General features: G+C 39.8%; 1 protein-coding gene across 4 annotated transcripts in view; it reads right to left on the reverse strand.

Annotated features, from left to right (window-relative positions):
- The window catches only part of LOC105252077 (homeobox protein homothorax), a 376,959-nt gene that overhangs the window by 339,072 nt on the left and 17,263 nt on the right, over positions 1-20,624 (reverse strand). For all 4 annotated transcript variants that reach the window (XM_025413054.1, XM_011259291.2, XM_025413053.1 and 1 more), the window contains exons 3-4: positions 17,477-17,618; positions 8,417-8,467 (exon numbers count right to left, since the gene is read on the reverse strand). In XM_025413054.1, the coding sequence (XP_025268839.1) occupies positions 8,417-8,467; positions 17,477-17,618 (193 nt within the window). The remainder of the gene's footprint in view (positions 1-8,416; positions 8,468-17,476; positions 17,619-20,624) is intronic.

The raw sequence follows: 20,624 nt of genomic DNA on the forward strand, positions 1-20,624 counted from the left end.
ATGTATAAGGGCGCGTGTGGCAAAGAAGAAACCACGAAACCAGCCGAAGATCCACTACGGGCGCCCGGATAAACGGAGGAAACGAAGAAAAACGAAGAAAGGGCGCGTCGCGTGATTCCTCGGCCGCTGACTCCGGCCGTTCCTCGCCAGTTGCGAGACGAGAAAATCGAACGAGAGCCAAAAACATCTCGCCGCAGATATAATATCCACATGGTTCCGAAAAAAATCTGGCTTCTCATACTCTATTTTTTCTTCGCGCGTAATAATATCGATGCGATAACCGCAATAATTTTTTATTTAAAAGCTGATATAATTATGTGCATTTTTCTCATGCTTCACATCATGATCGTTATAAGCGAGAGCAACGTTAAAAATCGATGCATCACCGATTTGCTGCAAGTGAGACACGCACACCGAGGTTTCCTACGTACAAAGGAGCGCTCGTTTAACCGCACCTGCATTTTTACGAATATTTTCGGCAACGTTAATATTTTTAACGAGCGATGCAACGAGCCCTCGGAAGAAGGCGCAGTGTATTTGCTCTTTTTCATCGTCGTTCGGAGACGATATAATAAACCCGTGAGTAAAACGTGCGCCATGGAAGATACGACGCACACCGTGGGACATCCTCGCTAAAGGCATCACGACTCGCTCCGAAATGATTTTATGCGCTCTTGATTGTCGCTCGCGATCGGGCTCGCGCTTCGTTAGTCTCGCATGCTTCCCATTTTCTTGTCGCATAATCACCGTATGAAACATACATCCGTCCCGTTCTCGCCGTAACACACTCGAGACATGCATTCGGCGATATTCGACGAACACAATATGTGTCGTTTTTGCCCGGCGTTACGCATCGTCGACGTCGCCGCCGCTAATTACCGCCCGTCATGGGAATTATAAAATCAATTTCTCTACCACGGGGAATGTGCGCCGTATAAATAAAACATTTCCGGTCTTTACGATCGCTAAAGCCTTTTAACGAGCGCGCAAGCCCTCTTGCGAGCGAATAACGAAGAGATGTTTAAAGTCGTTCCGGCTTACATTCGGGCACGTGCGCACGGATATGTTTGTCCGCTCTTATCGAATGTCCGTTGCACAGATACAAACAACGCTGGAGTTTAATCAGTTCAGAATGTATCGATACGCGATGACCCGATACCGATAAAAGCCATGTGGCTCGCGAAGCCTCGTGCCTTTACGACACTCTACTCGCGATTTCGCGTCGCGACTTCGTCATTCCGCAAGTTCGCTCGCGCGCGTCTAATTAATTCGTAGCCACGCTTCAACCGTCCCGAATTTATTAGACGACACGCGATCCCATCTCGCGGCTCCGACGATGACGTACGCGCCGTGGCTTGCCTAAATATTTAACGTATCCAGACGACCGATAATCGACGCTCGTCTCATCGTTCGAACGATCGAGCACGTGCTTTCAGCTCATATCTTCAAATTTTAATTCCTGCGATTGTAAGATGAATAATAATGTTCGTCGTCAATGTCCATATCTATTCAAAAATATATTTTTTATAATTTTATGTTATATAAATATATTTTAAATATATATTTTTTAGAAGTAATAAATATTTTAAAATTACTTTGATAGGGTGTCTACTCGAATCTTGTAAAAAAAATTCCCTAACGTTCCAAGTATTTTTATTTAAAATTTCAGAGAGATATTAAAGAGAATATTTTAAAGATTTTTGATATAACTTTCTAAAATAAATTTGTTCAGTGTATATATATATATTTATAATATATTTTAAACACGCTAATAATTCTTGGTTTGCCGACTGTTTACAATATGAGAGCAAAATTATCAAAATTTTTAAAAACATTCTCTGACTCTCAATACAATTCTATGAGAATTTCTTACATTTTCAGATGCAAAAAAATCTTTAAGAAATCCAGGTTTCTATATTTTTTCAGAGTAAGCCACCCTATTTGAAAATGCATGAAAGCTTATAATAAATTAATATTGTACTAAAATTCATACTTTATATAACTCGGATTTACAATATTTCAATATGAGTTATTTAAATGTATTTAGACATGTGCGGTAAAACATTGTACGGATAAAATTATAGTAATTTGCGGAAAGAAAGAAGATACAATCTACCTTGACGGACTACGTTTCGCTCTGGTTTGAGAATAATTGTGTCAAGAAGGATCGCAATCAGATCGCAAGGCCGCGTTGGTCGCATCATTCGAGAGGCCCACGCATAAGGGACCACCGGAGTGGCCGCGTGTTCGGCAGTCCCTCTGTTACATTATACTTTACACATTCGCAACGGTTCTCTCTTTCCTCCGTCGTCTCAGTTCGAGCGGTTCGAGCGAAGGTTTCCCTTTCGAGTTCGAGCAGTCTCTGCGGGGCACTCGGACCCTCGCCCTCTTCACCCGGTTTCTTTATTCCTAATTCACGAACCATCACGGCAAAAAGAAGCATCATGGATATAATATCGCCACCAGCATGAGACGTTCCTGGCGTGGGCGGAAAAAGCTCGAATACGCGCGAGTACGTTCCTGAACCTCGGCACGGGGACCAGATAAATATCTCTTTTTGTCCGTCAGTCGGGAGGCACGCCTGTTTCTCGACTTCTCAGGCTACACGAAGATAAGAGCAACATATTTTTACCGGAGAGAAGTAGAAAAAAAACCGAATGCGTTCCAGCGGTTTATCAGCGCCATGCTGGTGCATCGGCTCAGAGAGAAGAGAGCGAGAAGACGTTTCAGGAAAATATCGTGGTACCCGATGAGAGGGAGGCTCGAAAGACGATGAGAGAGGATCGAGGGGCGGGCGAGAATTGCGCGATACTCGCAGGTATTCCAAAATGCTAAATGCGCGTATATAATATACACGCGGTCGTAAAACCTTAACCACGTGATTACGATCGTTTCTTTCAGCGCTGCACCGAAAGTCGTTAGTTTCGCGCTGAAAGGTTCGCGATTCGAGCCGGATGTTAAATAATGAACGTCATCATCGGGGTAATTCAATCAACGGATGCTCCTCTCGGTCGTGTCGTGTAGAAATTGCGAGAAAGTCGCGCTGATGACGGTCGGCGATTCTTTAGTATCGACAGTCGCGATGACGACGAATGGCGACGAGACGGAGAATTGCAACAAAATTGCAATAATCAGCGATATTGCCCGCAGCGACCGAGTCTTGGAAACACGCGCACGGTACTCGCGCTAATCGCGTGTTGAAGGAGACGACACGCATGCAGCAAAGAGGATGCGAGGTTTCACTTGACGATCCGTGTATTTTCATATTTTGTCGACTCTCGGTTGCGATTTTATATCATTCAAGATATTACGTGAAATTTTATCAATTTTATTCCTTGAGAATATATAACAAGAAAATTCTGCAAAGAATTATTTGTACGCTATTTGTTATTATACTGATCTGTCGAGATCAAGAGTTTATTAATTAATGAGTCACTCGAATTTTTTATCTCAAAACATTTCAGACTTTGAAATATACGATGGAATTCATATAAAATGTATGTGCAGCGATTTAAAAATTTCTATAAACATGACCAAAAATAAAAAAAAATTTGATGCAAATAAATGTAAAATAAATTTGACGCAATATGTAAAAACGTCGCGTATTTTATCGTGCCCACCGAATACACGCAGCGCTTCAACAAATGATTTACATTGCGGGCAATTTTAGAAAAAAAAAAAGAGAATACATTTTGACATTTACAACGCAGTATATCGACGTAGTATAGCTCGAAATTAATCTCGCGATAAGAAAACATTTCACTTCGATATCGAAATCGTATCTGTTATCCAGAACGGATTCGCCGCGGACTTTCCGAGAGATTGCGGAACGAAATCTTTATCAACAATGACGTCCGGATTAATCACATTGCGCAAGAACGTTGGCGACAAATCACAGGACGCGTACAAAAATTAATATTTAATATATACAGAGTGTCTACTCATAAATCTTGTAAAAGAATTCCCTGCTCTTCCAGATATTTTTATTCAAAATTTCAGAGAGACATTAAAGAGAAAATCTTAAAGATTTTTTGACGAAACTTTCTAAAATTTATTGCACGTTTTCTAATATTTTTCATTTATAGGAAGAGAGACGGAATCTTAAATGCTAGATTTGTAAATGTACTGAAAAAAACTGAATAATTTGTTTTTGGAGATAAACATTTTTCACTTATATAACATCTTCATCCATCACGAAAAAAAATACAATAAAGTATATATTATGTATTCAATATTTCGTTAAAATATTGAATGTGTAAAGAGAGATATAAATTTATAGAAATATATATTTATAATATATTTTAAACGTATTAATAACTCACTTGGCTTGTTAACTATTTACAATATGAGAGCAAAATTATCAGAATTTTTTAAAAACTTCCGTGTGTGACTTCTAATGAAATTCCATAAGAATTCTCTCATTTTCCAGGAAAAAACAAGGAAATCCTTCAAACAAAGGAAATCCTTCAAACAAAGGAAATCCTTCCAACAAAGGAAATCCTTCAAAAATTCAGATTTTCCATATCTTTTCCAAGGAGTAGACACCCTGATATACGCCAAAATATTATGCATATCATAATTAATACTTAAAAAATAAGCGAGCTCTCTTTAATATCATTTTTTGCCGCGCATTTCGGCGTGCAACGTGCCGTGCCACAAGTAAATCACGAAGGCAAGTCCAACGTCCGGCGAGTAAAATGCCTCCTCGCAATAATAATTATTCTCCAAACGCAAGACCCGGCAATTAGCATCTCATTGGCTCATTTCTCGCTTATGCTAATGGGAATATTATTTAAGCGCGTATACGACGAGAGGGGGGAGGGGGTTGACCCTCCACCTTCTCTTCCTCTCATCCGTTTCTCGCTCTCCTCGCGTTCCTCTCTGTCGCGCAGTCGGCTTCCTCTCGCGAGTTTAGCGGCCCGTCGCCTCGCGTTGCTCGCTTTGCCGCCTTCCGCCGCGCGAAAGACGACGTCTCGCTGTGTTTTTCTTTTCCTCTCGTTCCGTTTACGACGCACGCACCAAGAAGCCGAGACGCCGTTCTGTCCGCCCACGTGGTGTCTCCTCGCGCGATTTCCCCGTTTAGCTCCATCAGGAAATTCTCCGCGATTTACCGGAATGCGCGTAGAACCGTCTGTGAGCGTATCCATCACGTCTGGAGCCGCTCTGAGAAACTCTCGTGAAAATCAAACACGTATCTGTTCTTAAAAATATTTTTTCAAGGAACGCGTTCTATATATATCACATTTGATTTGTATATCTTTATATCGCGAGATTGAAAAATGGAAGAATTTGTCTCGATTCTATTTGAAATTCTCAATTTCATTGTCATCCGTTGTTTGTAATAAATTTGACGGATCTTTAATCAGCGACAATTGATCGATGCATCAATTCTATTCTGTCCCGGATTTTCTCTAAATTGGTTTCGCATGCGAGTGCAGTGATCACAAATTGCGGACTTGCTGCATTTCGAGCCTTTTCATACAATCGTACTTAATACCAGAGAAGAAAACAAGCAGGTACGATTTCTTCGTCGCGCTACTGACCGCCAACAACCGGCGAGGAAAACGATAGACTCTCTTCCCGTTCAACTTGGAAGGCAATCTGACTAGGCGACTTTTCCGTTCTGCGAAATTATCGGCAAAAAAGGTCCGGTCGATTAGCGTCCGCGGGGATTACAGGAGAGGAACAGCCTCTCCTTCCATTCGAAGAGATAGAGAACGCGGTAGAAAAAAGACGGTCGAAGGATTAGCGGGAGAAAAGAAGGAACTCGAGACTGCCGAAGAGTCGAGAGGATGGGAGGCGGCGGAAGAAGAGGGTACGAGCGAACGAGATGGACGAAGCAAAAAGCGCGAACGTTACGTGCCTTTTCTTTACGATAGAAGCTCATTGCTCGTAGATTGCGATTTGCCACGGACGTAATGAAGCCACGCCACCTTCCGCCGGCCTTCCTACCGGCAACTACCGATAAGCAACTACGCAACGGTGACTGCACCGGTGAATGCAACGACGAATGCACTAGGCCCGAAGAGCTGGTTCCTTCTAGCCGACCTACCATAGTGCTAGTGCTAGCATAAGTGGTAGACGATATGAAAATTTTTATCCGACCAGTCCATTTAACTTCCGATTTACTACTCGTAACACCTGCCGGAGGTGGTTTTTTACGAATGCACGTTAAGAATACCCGCGAGCTACGCGCAGAGAGACAACGAACGTAGATGTCGATAATACTTTCAATGGTCAAAAGTCAAGACGTAAATGATGGACGAAATTTATTGCATTTTCATGTGATTTATACTTCGGTAGAAAAAGATAAAAATAAAAAATTTAAGGAAGTATATAATATGTAATCCAGAAAGTATATGAAAGTGTATAATATCGCGTTTTGAATATTAAATATTGTCGTTCGTATTTTTTTAAATATCTGTATCGTTACGTAAATAAAATTGTTTTTATACTTTCCAAATTTCCATTTTTCTCTCTTTACATTTTTATTTTTAAATAAGATCAGTCGACAGTTGTGACAACGGTGGTGAGAGACACAAGTTACCACCTTGCGCGAATATTTACGGTCGTGACAAGTCAGGTAACGGACGTGACGTTTCGAAAAATTGTGGGCAACAGCGCGAGAACAGCGTTGGCGAAATGCATTCCTCTCTCTTTTCTCGTACAAAAAGTCAAAACAAGGACAACAGCAGTTTGGCATTAACTCAATATGCTGATTTTGAAAAATGTAGCATTCGTATATTTTTAAATAAAAATCGTCCATGGAAAACGTCTTCACGAAAATAACTGTGCGTAATAATAAAAACATATATATTTATCGAATATACTGCTGTCAAACAAAATTGACAAACAAGTCCGAAAAGGTGACACATATCATTCGCAGCAAGAAATAAATTTAAATCTGTTCACTCGGTTTTAAATATCAGATAATTGTTGTATCAAAAAATGTTACGCTAATAGAATTTGTCTCTTTATATTTGTAATATTATTTAAATATTTGTAAACAAGTATATAATCAAATTCTTATCAACATTAAATTGTATTTTAAGCACGTTAATTTTTATTTTAAACACATTATTTTGATTTATATTAGTTATGCGCCGTCAACACAGAGGAATAACTTATTAAAATAATCTTAAAATATTCAAATTCCAAGCCTCCATATGCATGATGATTAAAAATCTTTAGAAAAAAATAATTATTAATTAAAAATAGTTTAATGATATAATACAGTGATTTCATGCGGTTTCTGCAAAAAATTTTGCAAAGTACAATGAGTCGGAAAACTTCTCGAGGAATTCATAATGGCGGTTCGATCCTACGTTGCCCTAACCATCGCGGTAAGGCCGCAATCTCACCGATGAAAAATACACACACACACACGAGTTATTTAAAAAGCTCCCTCTATCTCGTTATCTCGATCGTAGCGCGCGTGTAAAGGGTCGACTAAAATATTTCTTCCTCTACATCTTTTCGACGATTCCACTGAAACTTGGAGTAAATTGCCATCCGTTCGAAAACAATGGCGCACAATGTTGTCATGTTCGGATCTTTATTACCAAAACAAACTATGTTTGAAAATTACATTGACCTTCCGGTACATTATTATACGCTGTTCAACAGATCATATTATCATGTATCGCATATCATATTCAATTATTTATTCATAGTAATGAATAATAAAATTACACAATGTATATTTATCTGTTGATAAAAATTTGAATGAGATTTTAGATTACGCATAGTTTGAACCATGTTTACGAGATTACAGAGAAATGCAATATTTGTTTTGGTCAGTGATATACAATGCTTTATCATCTAGATATCTCATAATGAATGTATCCGTCCTAATGAAACTCCGAATTCGTGTTACGACGGGAATAATAACGATGGATGGAAACGCGCAATGCTTTATACCGTTAATTGTTCCACTCATTGAAAAAAAAAAAAAAAAGTGTGGGACACCCTAGCGCTGACTCGAGCGTTGTTACCTTATTTCCTGGTTCGTTATTTTGTCGTTGAAGTCGGCCGACCGTATTTGGGTATCTCGACGGGCGATCACCTCCGATGAAATTGGACGATTAAACGCCGGAGAGCCGTCAGAGAAAACGTAACGCGACCACGAAACTTCTCGCTATTTACACGTTGCTAAAATCGGATAACGCGGTCTCGAGATCTCGCTTACTCCAAGCATTCTCCTTCTATCGGTTTAATTGACCCCGGTTGTAATTAATCCTCGATGTCTCCACGAACATTATTCGCGATTTTCACGTGCAAATTTGTGCGAAAAAATTGTAATCTCCGAAGGAAATTGAACGATTGTGAATTGACAATTTAAAATTATGAATTAGCGAAGCGAGAAATGCAACTATCTCGCTTGCACACAAGATAAATGAATAAGGAAATTACTCACCAGCGAGTCCACCTCCGGGTCCGCAATGTAATACGGCTTTTCTTGTCTGATCTGTAACACACAAACACACATATTAGATCGTTAATAATTGGATCCAACATAATTGCAGTATTAAAGCTATATAGACGATCGTATCGCGATGTATATGCATATATATATATATATATATATATATATATATATATATATATATAAGGAAACACATGAGTAGCCAAACCTCCGTGCTACATCTCCCCCTTCTCTTTTCCTCGTCTCTTTGCACCTCTTTCTCTAAGCGATTTCCTTCGCGTGCTTCCTCTTAATTGGACCCCCACTGTTCAATTCGTACGTATAGAAACGGAAACGCGATGGAATTCAGGCGGCAAATCGAGGAGGCAGACAGCAATGAGAAGAACCGGAGGAGGCATCGTTGAAATTCTCAGACATTTGCACCGTAATCAGAATGGAAACAAAACTACTTTTAAATTGATGTTCAAACTTTTCGATGAGAAAAAAAGAGGAAAAAAAAACTGCGCGACAAATCTTGTTTGCAGTTTCGTGATACGACGTCAGATCGAATAATCAGATTAGAGCTTTCGAGATATCATTAACTCTCTATCGGGCCAATTATTTTTGCCATTGAAAAAAAATGCGCGCTGGCAAATATCAAAATAAAACGATAATACGTAAACAAATATACGTATTAATTTTATTTTTAATTTACGGAAGATTAATGCAAAATTCTCGAAATTATCATTACATTATTTATTACACACAGTCTCAAAGACACGACGAAGGAAGAATAACTTCTCTCTTACAATATCGAATACCCAAAGAGTCAAGAAACGTGAGATTCAGTCAGCAGGAGCGTTGCTCTTCTACGAAGGAAAAAATCGGATAATGAAATATTGTCCTCACGCACGAATTCCCAGGCAAGAGCGCGTATTCATGAGCCGGAATTCTCAATGGGCGAGTCCTCGAGTCCTCTCCTGTATTTCAGAGTGTATAGATAATGAAGGCGTCTCGTGCGACAAAAATACTGTCAACTGTTCGTAGGAAAGGGTAAGGGAGGGAGGACTAGTTCTTGCGCGACCCTGTCATCGCGCTTTTTCGACGGTTCCCGTGCAACGAGCTAAGCGCCACGCAGGTAGGCAAGATTACAAATTGTAAACAGCCCGTTCTGCTTTCTGTACCCCAGCTGCCCCCCTCCCCGCGTAACGCTGCTTATGATTCTTTGCACAGCGTTTTTCTCGAAACGGTGCAGTCGTTCATACGCCGACACGTGCTGACGCATTCGTAAAAAGCTTGGCAGCAGTCTGTGGAATAAAAAAAACTCGGCACGTCCAAAGAGGAGAATAATGGGAAATGAGAAAATTGGCAAAGTTAAGCAACGTTTAGCTCAACGGTGATTGCGCGATACGTTTCATCTATATAATTTACAAGCAAGAATTTATTTATACAGCGACACGCGAGAGAAATGATTTCTTGCGATATCGAAGCAGCGGCAACGCGCAATGTAAAATTTCGCAAAAGAAAAAAAAATGTGTTCCCATTTGAAGTCTAATGGCGAGGAAAATCGATCGCTCGCGCGGTCAAGAATGTTCGATGAGAAAACAAACATCGATAGATGCGTATGGAAACGTCAGCATTTGCTGGCTGTCGGGCGCGCATAACTCAGCGCGGCGGAGGCGGTAAAAATATTGTGCGATAATATTTAGAGAATGCTCTCGTTCCGGCAAGCGGGGTGTCTGTTCCGGACGATCTCGCATGCACGTACGAGGGTCCACATAGAGGGAAAATACGTACGCACACGTAGCGCGCGTTGAGACTTTCCCAGTGTGCGCCGATCTTGCCGAGAGATATACCGAGCAGCTGCTTTAGAGGCTGCTGCTGTTGCTGGCTTTCTTGCCTCTGCTATTGCTGCCGCCCCCTCGAACCCTTCGTTTCGTAACCCTTCCCTTCCCGATTGGAGAACTCTGTGCAGGACGAAATCTATACACGCGGGACACACGTGTGGAACGAAAAATTTTCTAACTTGTCTCTCCTATTTATTTGTAATGTATTCTTTGGTATTTCAGGAATCATATGGTTCCGGTAAATTTCCAAGAGAACCTTGTTTTTTTCGTGTTTATAGCTGAAAATGTACGTTCTATAAGAATCAACAGAAATGCTTAAGAAAAATCAATTCTAGTTAATCTCATCGTTTCAATCGATATTTTATGATACTATCGCATTTTTTAAAAATTGTTGAATAGCAATAAACATACAACTATTTCAATTATATTGCCGTGTTAATTTATATAGAGAGTGTGCAGACCACCCAAATAAAAGAAATATTGATTTTCACTAGTTTTTTCCAAATTTCAAAATAATCCCGCATGGACTTGCTATTATAATAGAATAATAAGAATTTTTTTCTAGATATATAACCATGAAGAATTTTAAACTTCTTTCATCGGGCAAATATATATTATTACTGAACTATGGTTAACTTTCGTTACGCTTGTCGTAAAATCATTTCTACAAACAATATATCTTCTCGAGGTCGAAGAACATTTTACCGTTACTTTTACGTTAGTCGTAACGTGACAGCATCCTGCGTAAATAAGTATGGTCAAGGGATGCGATGAACATAATGATTTTTTGTCACTTACTTACTGGGTGGCAATAACTTTTAGAACTAGAAAAAGCGTTTTATACAATGGTCAATTCTCTTCTTTTACACAAAAAACAAAACTTGTGAAAAAATCTTAAATAGTTTTTCGAGATCTCCATTTACATTTCAACTATTATATTTAAATAGGGAATATCTCAAATATTCTTTTCAAAAATAACGTTAGTGTATGTCTAGAAGATGAAGTAACTTTAGCTTTCATTACTTTCTCCGAGATATTTTTCATCCAATCTTATATTATCAATATCTATATAATTTTCAGATATATTTAACTAGCGCAATAAACTTAATACTCAATTACAATTTAATGCTTCGACATCTAGATTAGCAAAAGCCAATGAAAGTTTCTACACTCTACAAATGGCCCCGTGTGTTTTCCAATAATATGATCCAGGCTGCGAAAAAGAGAAAAAGAACTGATATCGCGTGATCACTATCGCACGGTAGTACACACGTCAAAACGGGGAGGTATTTACGCTAGAACGCGATAATTGTGAAATTGTAGCAATAAGACCGCCGGCGATATAGTTACGCGGCTCGTAACAACCATCGAATTAACCGGGTATATACACGTTTGGTGTTGAAACAATTAAAACTGAGAATCTGAAACCCGTTTGGAGAATGATCCCGGAATCCGGAATGAAAGCTAAACTTACGGCGAGTCGAAATCATGATGAAATTTCGTTTCACATTTCACAAATATTTCAACGTCAGTTCAATGTGATGTCTCACCTTTTTTACATTAATCAAGACAGAATTCTCTAAATAAAAAATGTATTTAATATTATATGCAAAAATATACATACATAATGTACAATTTTTTTTCCTGATTATAAATATTTTAACGAATATCATTAAATTAAAATAAAATTTCATTGGAGACACCCCATTTGTTATCGTATTTTAATGTCTGAAACTTTCAACACCATCTAAATTTCATATATGTCATTAATGAATATACAAAAGCATGATTACTATAGGCCTAATTGATTACTATAGTCATTGGCTTAATTCGCCAATAACATCGTTATGACGTCATAGGGTACAAAACCGGTCAGAAAGCGATATATTCGCAGGCTTACGCGAGTTTTGTTTCGTTAATTAGCCTCGAATCTCTATTAAAACCAAGGTACTTGATGTTGCACCGGTTCTTATAACGGCTCCTTGAGTAGCTTGGAGAATTAATATGCTTTAATTAATTGAATTGCAGAAAACATTTCATTTTTTTTAACGTTTAAATTTATAAATATTTACAAATATTTATATTTATAAACTTGAAAATAAAAAATACAAAAATATTCATCAGAAATAATATCGCATATAAATAATGCCTATCCCTCTTATTTATACTTATGATTTTACATAAAGTTTCTTTCATTGTAAGAATACTTTTATAAATATCATACATTTATGGCATTTTTGTATAACAGATTTTTGTCTCGAAAAATTGAACAGGAAGAAGGTGAATGAACGACAGAGGCGAAAGAACCGACAGTTTACATTTGAATAGGATACGTTCTCTAGCGGTCGCCATTAGGCATTTTATGAGAGTTTAATGCTTCAAGAGGTGCATCCTAATTGTACCAATAAATCTCCGATAGGATCTTTCTTCCCGGGTTCTCTCTCTCTTTGTATCTGTGAGCGTGACACAGAATCGCGATATCGTAACGAACACACGCACGCCCACATCTCTCAGTTCAGTTTCAACTCATTGCGACAAGACGCAATTACACCATCAGGAAAAATGTTTTGCTCGCGGATAACAGCGGCAATATATCGCGCTCGTATTTTACGGCGCACATATTAAATCGCTAAACTCGTCAGAAGTTAATTTGGCATAAATAAATGGCGTTATAAGATTCATATATGTCTACCTAACGGTCGTCTCGCGTGAGAAATCTCCGTTAAATACCGAAATAACACGTCAATTTTTAACCAGACCTGTCACTTAATTAGTCATAATAATTAGTAATAAACTTTTCTCGCGTGCGTTAAATTTATAAATTGAATAAATGTGGATCGAGTTTTCACACTCCGTTATAATACTGAGCATCCTGACGTTTATTTGAGTGGCCGGGTTTACATTCAGAGACGATGCGCAGCCGAGGCGACGAAGCGCGAGCGAAATTTTTCGACGCGGTCGTCGACGATGATCGCGAAAAAAAGCGGGATGCCTCTTTTGGCGGGTGAAAAAAAGGGCGCAACAAAGGCACGGCGCAACGTGGCGCAGCGGGGTACGACCGATGGCACGTTGCAGCCAGGCAACGTCGAAGGCAACGAGCGCGAACCGAGGGAGAGAAAGAAGGCGAGGGGTCTCTGGCGGGCGCCGGGGGGAGAAGAGAGAAAGAGCGCATGCACAAGGGGCGTTGGAGACGGAAGAACGGAGGAATATCGTGGCCCCCATAGGGCACACGATGCATGGACTGCAGGGGGGGATAATAGTGGACCCATTGAATAGATCAATTTACAATGGCAGAAAATGAGCAGCCTGCCCCCCTCTTCCCTTTTCTCTCTCTCTCTCTCTCTCATCCCATGTCCCTCTCGATGCCTCTCCGCCGTGCTTCTCCCCCCTCCCTCCCCGATTCTTCCATTACTATCGCGCTGGCTCGGCTCTCTACGCTTTGCCGCTTCTCACGACTCGCCGACCGTCATAGTCGGGCCCCGATTGAGAATCGCGCATGCGTCGCGTTTTGCGGCGACTATGGCGCATGCGTGTACGCACGCATGCACGCATAGTACGCCACGCAACGAAATGCGAAGTAATCCCGCGTGCAACGCGCGGCCCTTTTGTTATACGGCCCTATCGCCGTGGCGGTACCGACGCACTAGGGCGAGAGGGGGAAATCGAGAGGACACGTCTCGCACGGCACGCCTCAAAAACCGCCGCAAGAGGATTGTCACCTGCTTATCTGCCGATGTGCATCGTCGTAGCGCCCCGTGCGCGAGACTTATGTGCCTAGTGATAGTCTTCAAAGATAATGCTCGCTTCTAAATATCGATGTTTACAAAATATTAATATATAGAATAACGATACACCTATATAATCACGATACGTTTGAATTGCATTCTAACGTAAAAGATGTTAAAAGTGTACATTATATTGAATATTCGAAATGTTTGATGTTTCTAAAAAAGAGGATCCACGCAAGATAAAAAAAGATAAAACGCCGGATTCAATTCGATAATTTAGATCGACTCCGCGGATTAACGCGATTGTTCGAACGATAGCGTACGAGGAAAAATTTATTTGCGAATATAGCCGCGCCTGATGTTATATTCAAGAGAGGATTCGCGACGAAGACTATTACCCGGCGAAGTAATTTGTTTATCTACTCCGATACGCGGTCGTAATCTTGGTATTAATGCAAACACGAACCTTCTGTGATGCGTTAATTAAACCACTGCTAGTCGAATTTCAGATACGCGATTTTATTGGCATTTGAATGTGTGTGCGAAGAGGAGCGAGAAGGGATCAAATGTATGGCTAATGTAAGTTGAAATATGAAGCCGAGCAAGAGCTACCGCAAAACCAACAACGTAGTCAGTGATAGATAATATGCAAATAACATTATGCGAATAGTAAATATGAAAAACTTGTCATAGTAATACGATGAGTAAATGAACAAAGTTTTAAGAATGATTAAAAAATCGTTGATAAGACATTAACCATTTTGCATTGAAATTTTTGACTGAATGTTATGGAGAAAGCGCATAATCAATTTGCAGATTAAATCTTTGCAAGATGCTACAAACACTGATAACGTTAAATTAAAAACAACATTCCTTAAATTACCTTGAGAGGCGTCAAAAATTAATGTATTATTCGTTACAAGAATACACGAATATCTGATTCAGATAATAATCGAGTGTATCAGTTAAAAATCAACATAAATTAATTGTAAATATCTCAAGTATTAAATGTTCGACGTAATAAAGATTTTATATAGATACTTTGAAAAAAGATGTAATAAATTGTAGCAACTTCTTTTGATGTTATCATCTCATTGCTTATTTACTTTTTTATCATACACAATTTATTATTATCTTATCGTTATTAAAAGGAATATTATATGCAAGAAAGGAGAAATTCGTTGCAATCATCAATTTTTACCTCGATGTTATACGGATTTAATTATGATCAGAATTATATATATATATATATATATATATATATATATATATGTATAGTTAAGAAGGAAAGAGAGAGAGAGAGAAAGAGAGAGAGAGAGAGGAAAATATCCTAGTAAAAGGCAGCGTCCTCGCGACCCGCAGTCATGAGCATTATTTTTCATGCGCGCGTTTTTAAATGTACCTTATGGTGTATCTTATTAAGATGCAAAAATCATAACGCGCCAGAATCTTGGACGGTCCCCTAACGTAATAACGCGATAAATAATAAGCGCAATGTGCTATACTTATCCCCGACAAAAAAAAGAATATCTTGTATCGCGTTGAAAGAAAGTAATTCGAACGGTCGATTATCTCAGGAATTCCGATACGCCGGAAATTTGGAGCGTTTTTAATCATTTGTGTGGAACTTTTCGATATCAATACGGCGAAACAATATGTACACACACGTGCCCCGCCACTTTATTCTACCTCGCGCCGGAGCTTAATTCTTATCGTTATCTCGGCATAGCATTGCTCAAAGCCACCGCTACTGTGTTACCGACGCCCTATATTTAGATGTAAGACAAATTTTTTCCCCAGCAATAAAGTGACGCACAAACACGCGATCGTGTGACGTAACGAATTCGTGAAAAGCCTGGCAATCGCAAAGATAGTATTATCTCCTTTATACCCTATTGTGCACATTCCTTTTTAAAGACGTTATCTGTGTTATCTCCAATTAATAGGAATTTCAATTAACATACGATATAAAATTCTCCTGTATAATTGATTCAAAAAAAACGAGTAATGCTACGTGATATTAATTGTGAAAGTTACACTAGCCATCTAACGGTGCAGCAACTGGTGTCTATATCTCTCAATTTAAATGTGCTGAATTCGTTTGCATCAGTTCGCTATAAGCAAACGAGCACGATAACATTTTTATTGCCCATTCTATATTGCCTCGCTTAATACGTTGTCAAGAATGTAGCTATATTTTTGGAAAACTACGCGTGAAAAACAACAGACAGGGAAACGAATAAATCTCTAATTATCGTTCGATTCAAATTTTAGTTCTCAATCTAGTCCCATTTAAACGCGCCGAGATGTCTTTTATTCAAAAAATTTATCGTGCAAACGCGAAAAATTTAATACAATATATGCTTAGTTACGTAAGGGACGTATAACTTATTCAGAAAATAGATTAACGCGCTCTCTGACATGTGTAAAAATAGCAGAGAAAAAAATGTAACGCCTTTAGATATAGAATATGTATATTCGTGTCCTTCCGTTTATTTACGATATTAGTTGTCCTAGTTTCGGAATATCACTTCCAAAGTCTCACGTTATCGATGCAAATGTCCGCGTTAACCGAACTATCTCTAGAAAGCACGCGGAAACGCGCGTTCGACCGGTACACTTTCCGAGGCCTTCGAGCAGACCTACGTGTACGAGCTGGCACGCAGACGGCGAAATGGTATGTTTTAAAAGGTCCAAATCGTTTCACGGCATGCGGCCCCGTAGGATCTCGGGTTACCTACGCGTGTCCTTGGGGGGACCTGCCTCAGGTGAGCCGCTAGAGGGAAAGAAAAAAAATAGGAAGAAGGGAATAGAGAAAAAAACTTGCTCACGCGCGCAAGCGAGCGAGCGAGTCTTCTGTCTCGTTGTGCTAGCGGTATATATATATATATTCGGGGTCTCGAAATATTTCTCTCTCTCTCTCTTTCTCAACGATAATCCTAAAAATAAGTCCCACGAATAGAAGCAGGGTTCTTCTTCTTCTTCGAGACCTAAGACGCGCCAGCCAGTTCTCGTGCATGAATCTACTGTTTCAGGACGAAATGCTCGTCGTGACTCATACAAATGTCCAAAAATCGCCATGGGATATCTTTCACGGAAGGATTATGCGTTTAGTATGTCAAACAAAACCGCAAGAAGATTTTCGCGAGGACCGGCAAACGGCAGGAGTGCGTCTCGTGTTATTTATAACTCTTTAGAAAATCCTTTCACTTTTCTGCCACAAGTGTGTCAGTCTGTAGTTAATATCGTCTCGACCGTTATATGATTCGTATGTAAATTGTGTGCGTGTGTCATTCTTTAGGAATATAACTTTGAACATCAAAAGAAGAGAGATATTCTATATTTATAGTGGACTATATGCATATAATATATTGCAACGATATAAACACGTTGACGGTTTTGCGGCGCATCGAAATAAATATATATATATATATATATATATATATATATATATATATGCAACAATAAATTGATATTTATATATACTGTAAACTCACCTGTTTTGAGAAAACGGCGATGTCCTCGTTGAAGCTTTCTGACGAGCAGACGTCACCACCCGCTACACCAGGCTCGCGCGGCGTACACGTTGCCAGCTCGCACTTTTCAAATATGAGTGCGAGGAGTGGGAACAGGGGGTGTCTGGAAGAAGAAACGAGAGAGCGCGTTTAAAGGCACAGGCGAGAGCAAGCGAGCGCGCGCGCCAACGGCAGATATATTATGCTAACGGAGCGCGCAAACTGGAGCACACGCCGTTTCGCGAGGCAGCGCCGATCTCGACAGGCATGCTAATTAATGCCGTTCGAGCTTCTGGCCGCCGGGCCCCGATTCGTTTCTGCGAACAGACGATAAATTATCATCCCATGCCCGCGATATTATGTAACGCGCTTGCGAAAGGAGGCGCGAAAATCACGAGCGAGACGAACTTGGCATTCTCCGCGCAATAAATCGATGAAATACCGTTAATTAGCGAGGCGTGTATATCGTAAAGAGATGTTCATGCAACAATAATGAGTTTCTTCGCGACGACAAAAAGCTTAAAACGATGGAATTGGCACGCTAGGTATGGGTCTGATTCCCGCGCCAAAAAGATCCACCTTCGCGTCCTTTTCCCTCGCGCAAGTGTTATCCGGGTACCGGATGCTCGTAAATAGCGTTTCTTGAATCGTCGAAGCGTGGCCCGCGTGAAAAAGCGATCCGGATCGACGCAAAGTCTCGTCCTCCGCGCGGCCGCGCGTTTTTCTCTTATCCGCGCGTGACCGACGAGGTGGGCCGCCTGTTAGCGCTACGAGGACGCAATTAACTCGGACAACCGTGGTGGCAGAAGAAGCGAAATTCAGCGTGAAGCGCTTAACCGAAAAGCAGGACCACTCCTCCGCTGACCGCGTGGAAAAAATGAGATTCCGAGCCCTTCGTGCGACCGTCAGAATTCGCTCCTTTCATCTTTGTTACGCGGAACGGACAATGTGTTGCAAACTTGGGGAATATTTGTTGAATTTTATTTCTTTGCGTATGTCACTTTATATTATTTATATTACACAAGAGTGACTTTATTCTTTATTTTACCCTACCAGTAATGATTGAAAATATTTAGAGAGAGTTCTACAGGCCACTTTCTTTTTTAACTCCATTCCTGATTTATTCGCGTTTTATCGACACGCACGGTATATCTACGGACAAATTGAATAATGACGGAGAACGATCGATAATACGGAATGTGTCGTCCCGTGTGAATAACGACTAGGGTAAAATAACATGCGTGTTCGTTTGCAGGAAAATTGCAAATTCGATGGGTGGGATGTGTGTTAAATAATGACAGTGTTCTTACTTTTTGCTATTTTAGTCCCGCCATAGCTCGCATCGATCGAAACAGATCGAGGCATGGCTTAAAAAGTCTAGTTTTACTATAAATCAATAAGCGAATCATTCATGAAAAATTCATTTAATCCACTGCTTTATAAAAGATGAAAGAGCACAAAATGAGAGAAAATCCATAAATGAAACAAGTAAAACAATTAAAACCGTTTCGATTTTCAATTTAACATAAAAAAACGTCTCGAGAATCCTTTTCGAAAAAGAAGGGAGGGAGGGGGAAAAACGAAAAGGTTGTCGTACTATTCGATCGTCGTACACACGCGTAATATTCTTCTACGCGTACAAAAGCGCGTGTTACACACAAAATATGCTTATGGCAACGCGGCATTAGGAGGATAAGATAAGATTAGGCTGGTGCCGGTGCAACACCGTGTTGCAAACAGGGTCTTAATATCGAAGTTTAAAGCTGGCGCAAGCAACTCCGTGGTGCGCATTCTGGAAACAATTATTTACGCGTCGATGTAATATGCAACTACCGTGTTGCATAATGCGCACGACACGCTCACGGAAGCGCGGAATATTTTACTTTGCCATTTTTTACCTTGCAATCTGTATTAATATTCACGTTACGTTATATATTGAGAATCAATTACATACAAATTTAACCTCAGAAACAACACGAAAACGATATACATATGTATGATTCACTATTGCGCGCATGCAAATTACGTCATTTTGAAGTTAAACGAAGCTTACATCAACTTTTAATTTGCTTCCGTGCCGTTAAAATTTTATGTTAAAATTTGCTAAATGATCAGTCATATGTAAATTACCTATTTAAAAAGACAAGTGGATAAGAGACGATAAGAGTGCACGTTTAATTTAAATACAATGCGTGAGGTAAATTTCTACGAAATGTATTTAATTTATGTGGATATTTATTTGAGACGGACGTTACCGAATAGTCTTTGTTACAAATTGACAGCTTTAGTCGACATTCAAAATATCACGGCATTTATAACTGTTCTTGAATGTTAAAAACGCCTATTTTTAACACTTAAGGTCACATATGTATTATTTTACTATCCATGTTAACAATAGAATATCCCTTAAGTCCTTAATCGATTGAAAAAAAGCTCCAAATTTATTTTTCAACTTTTATCGCACATGATCATTTTTTACAGATGTCAAGGAATATATATAAATGTTTGTAGATTCTTTCTTAAACGCTTTGAGACAGCTAAAACTACGACAAGACATTGCGATCCACATATGATGACCAGAAGTAAAAAAAATAAGTGTAAGTTAATACAAGAGTTAAATATAAATACAATTAATTAAAAACAAGAGGCAAGAGCCCTAAAATAAAAATAATGTAACAAAGCGTTAGGCATTTCAGTGAATCCAATAACATAAAACCAAAGTAAATGAATTATTAAACAAAATATAAAAGTAAGCAATTGCTGCATCCCTGGACGTAGACAGGATGTTTGACGACGCCAGTTAAAAGTGACCATTGACACGGATTTTTAGCCCGCGGCTCCGTCTCGTCCCATGGGGTTATACAATTTCAAAGACGGCGATGAAACCTTAGAGGGGTCTCGAGAGGTTCGATGAGGAAAAAGAGAGAGAGACGGAGAAAGAGAAAGAGAGAGGAGAGAGATAGAGCAAACGTGGTAGCCGCCAAGGTGGAGGCGTTGTGTGCGCATGGTAGCGGGTCGCGTCTCGCGGCGTGGCGGACATAAAACGATTCGGAACGAATTTCGACAAATTGACGTGGCCGCCGCGAGCAACGTACTCTCCTCCGCGCCAACCTAACCGAGCTGAACCGCG

The sequence above is a fragment of the Camponotus floridanus genome, unplaced genomic scaffold, assembly GCF_003227725.1.
Source record: "Camponotus floridanus strain SB8 unplaced genomic scaffold, Cflo_v7.5 scaffold6, whole genome shotgun sequence".
NCBI lineage: Eukaryota > Metazoa > Arthropoda > Insecta > Hymenoptera > Formicidae > Camponotus > Camponotus floridanus.